The following is a 6062-nucleotide window of genomic DNA, read 5'->3' as shown; positions in this document are numbered from 1 at the left end:
TAATTTACCACAACATAAACCAAAGACAGTTTCCTGTCTTATTTTTTTTATTTCCCGTTGGTAGAAGGTCCTGTTTTATGATACTGTCCATCACAGGAGGTTGGTGGCACCTTAATTGGGGAGGAGAGGCTCGTGGTAATGACTGGAGCGGAATTAGTGGAATGGTATCAAATACATCAAACACATGGTTTCCATGGTTTCCAGGTCTTTGATTCCATTCCATTTGCTCTGTTCCGGCCATTATTATGAGCCGTTCTCCACTCAACAGCCTCCACTGCTGTATATGATGTTAAGTAGCTAGGAAACGTCCTTGTGGCACTTCTGGTGGTGTCTGGGTCTTCTCACACCCCCTCTAGGTTGAGGGGAAGCTCCTTGCATCTACAGGTCAACATGGAAACATCTCTTTCAATTACAATGTAATAACCAAATACTCAACCTAAAAAACGACAGAAAACTAATGTAGATCTTTTGCAATAATTTTGACAAACAAAAGTCAACATATATACCTTAATTATACACAATTCGAGAATATAAGGTAATATCTGCAACAGAGTTATTGACTTTGTTCTGTATCATGTTCTCTACCTATAAAGTACTCCAAAAAAATGTGCCTGCATCATTCTAACCAATCAGGGATCGGAACTTTACTATCATCTTTTTGCAGATAGAACCATCTAATTCTAAGATCACGAATTGTCATATACAGTTGAAGTCGGAAGTTTACATACACTTAGGTTGGAGTCATTAAAACTCGTTTTTCAACCACTCCACAAATTTCTTGTTAACAAACTATTGTTTTGGCAAGTTGGTTAGGACATCTACTTATGCACGACACAAGTAGTTTTTCAAACAATTGTTTACAGACAGATTATTTCACTTATCATGTATCACTGTATCACTGTATCACATCATGTATCACTGTATCACATCATGTATTCACTGTATCACAATTCCAGTGGGTCAGAAGTTTACATACACTAAGTTGACTGCCTTTAAACTGCTTGGAAAATTGCAGAAAATTATGTCATGGCTTTAGCTTCTGATAGGCTAATTGACATCATTCGAGTCAATTGGAGGTGTCCATGTGGATGTATTTCAAGGCCTACTTTCAAACTCATTGCCTCTTTGCTTGACATAATTGGAAAATCAAAAGAAAATCAGCCAAGACCTCAGAAAAAAATTTTGACCTCCACAAGTCTGGTTCCTCCTTGGGAGCAATTTCCAAACGCCTGAAGGTACCGCGTTCATCTGTACAAACAATAGTACACAAGTATAAAAACCAAAAACCCACGCAGCCGTCATACCTCTCAGGAAGGAGACGCGTTCTGTCTCCTAGAGATGAACGTACCTTGGTACGAAAAGTGCAAATCAATCCCAGAACAACAGCAAAGGACCTTGTGAAGATGCTGGAAGAAACAGGTACAAAAGTATCTATATCCACAGTAAAACGAGTCCTATATCGACATAACCTGAAGGCCGCTCAGCAAGGAAGAAGCCACTGCTCCAAAACCACCATAAAAAAGCCAGACTACGGTTTGCAACTGCACGTGGGGACAAAGATCGTACTTTTTGGAGAAATGTCCTTTGGTCTGATGAAACAAAAATAGAACTGTTTGGCCATAATGACCATCGTTATGTTTGGAGGAAAAAGGAGGAGGCTTGCAAGCCGAAGAACATCATCCCAACCGTGAAGGCCGGGGGTGGCAGCGTCATGTTGTGGGGGTGCTTTGCTGCAGGAGGGACTGGTGCACTTCACAAAATAGATGCCATCATGAGGAGGAAAGTTATGTGGATAAATTGAAGCAAAATCTCAAGACATCAGTCAGGAAGTTAAAGCTTGGTCGCAAATGGGTCTTCCAAATGAACAATGACCCCAAGCATACGTCCAAAGTTGTGGCAAAATGGCTTAAGGACAACAAAGTCAAGGTATTGGAGTGGCCATCACAAATCCCTGACCTCAATCCTATAGAAAATGTGTGGGCAGAACTGAAAAAGGAGGAGGCCTACAAACCTGACTCAGTTACACCAGCTCTGTCAGGAGGAATGGGCCAAACTTCACCCAACTTATTGTAGGAAGCTTGTGGAAGGCTACCGAAACGTTTGACCCAAGTTAAACAATTTAAAGGCAATGCTACCAAATACTAATTGAGTGTATGTAAACTTCTGACCCACTGGGAATGTGATGAAAGAAATACAAGCTGAAATAAATCATTCTCTCCACTATTATTCTGACATTTCACATTCTTAACATAAAGTGGTGATCCTAACTGACCTAAAACAGGTACATTTTACTAGGATTAAATGTCAGGAATTGTTAAAAACTGAGTTTAAATGTATTTGGCTAAGGTGTATGTAAACTTCCGACTTCAACTGTATATATATATTCTAACAACATTTATCTTAACCCTGGAGTGAACATCGTTCTGTTCACACTGGTATTTTCAAATCGGAGCAAGACTTTTAATCTAATTCAAACCAGGGTAAAAATGTGAAAACATTGGTGTTGAGCTTGTGCAGAGATGAAAGGGTTTAATATGACTAAATTACTTTGGTACCTTCTGTGTTGGGGAAACCCAGGTTGTTCAAGCTGAATATGTCACCTCTGCACACTGGTAGACACCGACCGATACAACACACATTTAACAGTTGCTTCCCCTCTTTTTATATCCTGTCCATACTATTGCACGGACTACCTACCTGAAACGTACTGTGATGGCTCAGATATAAATTATCTTCATTGTCCTACCTAGAACACATCCATAATGATCCAACAACTATGGTGGATGTGTGAACAGATCAGTGCAGCTTGGCATGGTTCTGCTCGACAGAGTGGTTTGAAAAGTGTACACGGTCAGTCGCATCATCAACAGCTAGCCTGCTTTACGATCCTCGGATTCTGACTGTCTATCTGTGGTGTGCTGCTAGCAGAATGTCAGTGCCCTTACTTCTCTCGGTTGGTGCTGGTCAGCCACTGTATGAAGTCTTTAGCCTTGATCTTATCCAGGTAGTGGGTGTAGTCATTGGTGAAAGTTCCGTCTGAATGTCTTTTGAAGCTGTTGATGCCATTCTGTCCTCTCTGCAGCTCATATGTACGCCACCTGGGAGGAACAAAGCGTGATGAGGGGCCACAGTGTTTAGTCTCCTTATGATGTGCATGTTAATAATTACTTGAATAGAGTCCATTTTTGGAGATTTTAAAACAGAATATTTTTCAATCAGGATATTTCGATTATTAAATTGGAATTTCAATTTACACCCTGGATGAACTGACTGGATTGAAATTACCCAAACACTGATGTTGCAAAGAATCTGCCAGTTAGAATGTTACAGGAAAATAAACCTTCATTATTATTCAGTAATTTCAACTTAGCAAGGTAACTAACTAGATAAGATAGTTAAGATAAGATAATCATTGAGATAATATAGATAAGACAGATAAGCATTGAGATAAGATAATATAAGATAAATAAGCATTGAGATAAGATAAGATAGGTAAGCATTGAGAGTAGCCTAAGGTGTTACCCTGATTGGCTGGCTAAGGCTTTGTCCTCCAGCACCATCTCATCAGTACCAGGACAGAGCAACAGAAGCAGCAGACACCACACTGAACCACACATCCCTGGCTCTGGGTCTGGTCACGTCCCCTCACTGGAGAAACAGGGAGAAGAGCATGAGCAAATCACATTAACCTAGCCTGAGTCTTGAAGACTTGTGTTGGCTCCCCAAGCGAATGCGTAGGCTTTATCCCAGTGGGCTAACACAGTCTTGTGGTTCACAGATGACCCAAATTCAAACCCAGTCGATCAAACAAACATGCAGTCAATGGATGAGTTTTAAACCTGACCTTTTAGAATGTACAGCAGCAGAAGAGGTCCTTGGAAGTCTTCCTCTAGCCTATGTTGCTTGGGTGCATGCAAGAGGAACCGCTGGGTGCTGAAGTCTATTGTAGTGAACACACGGCCCCAAAACCCTATCTGGGAGAAAGAGGTACTCCACACACTACCGTAGCTTCAAGAGACTTTGAGAGAGAGGGGCTTCTTTTCACCAACCACTGGAGATCTGTCATCCTCCCTGTCACTTTATAAGGAGACCAGGTGTCTTCCTGTGACAGCTAGGTCAACTCCCACACTGTTGGATCCACAAGTGGCTCTTAACACTATCCTCAGACCATCGCTCTCTTTTTCTCTCCCTCTTTCTCATTATAGTAGTCCACATGATGCTCTGGAGAGCCCCCCTCTCTCTCTCTATCTCTCGTTTCCCCGTCCCCCTCTCTCATTATGGTGGAAGTTATTGAGTCTTTGGAACCTGTTTGAGGTGACCTCTCCATACAGGTCAATGAGTCAGAGGTTTCTGTCAGTGACAACTGTCACTCATACAGCAGGTGTGAACATGGCACGTAGAGATAGAGATGGATAGAGGACGCACTTGCCGCAAAGCCTCTTTTAGCATGGGCAGCACCGTTTGGACTTCCTCAATGTTAAAGTAGTCAACTTGGTGAGACTTGCAGTGGGTTAAGGAGGGATCACAGAATTCCATCCATGTCACCAGGATGGATCAGACAATTAATTCAACAGAATAATGGCAGTAAATCACCAACCTGGCTTTAGTCCTGTTGAGATGACAAACTCCAGGTGGTGGTATGCACAATTTCAGTTTGTTTATGAACTGTCAATAGACTCAAAGAAATATTTGAAGTGAAGACAGTTAAAATGGAGATGGCGTTCATTATGCTGTCATAGAAGCCATCATAGCAAAGATACAGTCGGTGTGTCCTCTTTCCCATCTCTATGTTGACCTGTCACGCCTACTCCCCCTCTCTGGTGCTCATTGTCGCCGGTTTACTCATTATTACGCACACCTGCCACCATCGTTACGCACATCTGCGCTTCATGAGGCGCATGTGGACTCCATCACCTTCCTGATTACCTCCCCTATATCTGTCATTCTTTTTGGTTCTTTCCCCAGGTGTTATTGACTCTTTCTGTTTCATGTCTGTATGCTTTTCGTGTTTATTGTTTTGTACGATGTTCTATTTATTAGAAAAGTTGCACTTCCTGTACTTGCTTCCCGACTCCCAGCGTACACGTTACAGTACATGACTCCAGCAGCATCAGAGTGTGTAGGTTTAGAGAAGATTATAGTTGAAACCTTTAAATCTTATAATAGTTTCTTCCGACATACGTTCAAATGTAATACATGTCAAACTAAGTACCTGGCCAGTGCGCACTGGCTAGATTTTTGCTCAAGGTGGCGCTGTGAGAACATAGCCGGAAGGTAAGGAGGCACAGTTTCCCCTTGCTGCTCCATAGGCAAGCACCAGGGTCTTGAAGATGATACATGCTTCGACTGGGAGCCAGTGGAGTGTGTGGAGGAGCGGGGTGACATGGGAGAACTTAGGAAGGTTGAACACCAGGCGAGCTGCAGCGTTCTGGATAAGTTTCAGGGGTTTGATGGCCCAAGCGGGGAGCCCAGCTAATAGAGAGTCGGAGTAGTCGAGACGGGAGATGACAAGTGCCTCGATTAGGACCTGCGCCACTTCCTGTGTGAGAAAAGGTTGTACTCTACAGATGTTGTAGAGCAGGAACCTGCAGGAGCGAGTCACTGCGTTGATGTTTGCAGAGAATGACAGGGTGTGGTCCAGGGTCACGCCAAGGTTCTTTGAACTATGGGAGGGTGACACTGTGGAGTTGTTACCCATGATGGAGAGGTCTTTGAGCGGGCAGGCCTTTCCTGCGAGCAAGAGCAGCTCCGTCTTGTCCAGGTTGAGCTTGAGGTGGTGGGCCGACATCTAAGCTGAGATGTCTGCCAGACACGCAGAGATGCTTGTCGCCACCTGGGTGTTAAAAGGGGGGAAGGAGAAGAGTGGTTGAGTGTCATCCTCATAGCAATGATAGGAGAGGCCATGTGAGGATATGACAGAGCCGCATTGCTTTGTGTAAAGAGAAAAGAGGAGAGGGCCTAGAACCGAGCCTTTGGGGACACCAGTAGTGACAGCACGTGGTGCAGACACAGATCTTGCCATGCCACCTGGTAGGACCGACCTGCCAGGTAGGATGCAATCC

At 43.5% G+C, this 6062-nt stretch overlaps 1 protein-coding gene across 1 annotated transcript; it reads right to left on the bottom strand.

The window, feature by feature from the left end:
- Positions 1 to 4343, bottom strand: LOC139557757 (pro-glucagon-like). The gene is made up of 4 exons (XM_071372918.1): positions 3845 to 4343; positions 3523 to 3648; positions 2946 to 3098; positions 1 to 378 (listed from the first exon to the last, which is right to left on the bottom strand). Exons 2-4 carry the CDS (start codon positions 3615 to 3617, stop codon positions 342 to 344), a joined length of 285 nt encoding a protein of 94 aa, XP_071229019.1. The 5' UTR covers positions 3618 to 3648; positions 3845 to 4343; the 3' UTR covers positions 1 to 341.
- Between the last annotated feature and the right edge of the window lie 1719 nt (positions 4344 to 6062).

Source organism: Salvelinus alpinus, chromosome 28, assembly GCF_045679555.1.
Source record: "Salvelinus alpinus chromosome 28, SLU_Salpinus.1, whole genome shotgun sequence".
Taxonomy (NCBI): Eukaryota; Metazoa; Chordata; class Actinopteri; order Salmoniformes; family Salmonidae; genus Salvelinus; species Salvelinus alpinus.
This window is presented reverse-complemented; position numbering and strand designations above follow the sequence as displayed.

Coding starts and splice junctions, on each gene's coding strand:
- LOC139557757 (XM_071372918.1), bottom strand. CDS start 3,617: ATGTGTGGTTCAGTGTGGTGTCTGCTGCTTCTGTTGCTCTGTCCTGGT. Junction 3,099..3,522: donor GCCTTAGCCAGCCAATCAGG/GTAACACCTTAG, acceptor TGTTCCTCCCAG/GTGGCGTACATATGAGCTGC. Junction 379..2,945: donor ACCAGCACCAACCGAGAGAA/GTAAGGGCACTG, acceptor GTTGACCTGTAG/ATGCAAGGAGCTTCCCCTCA.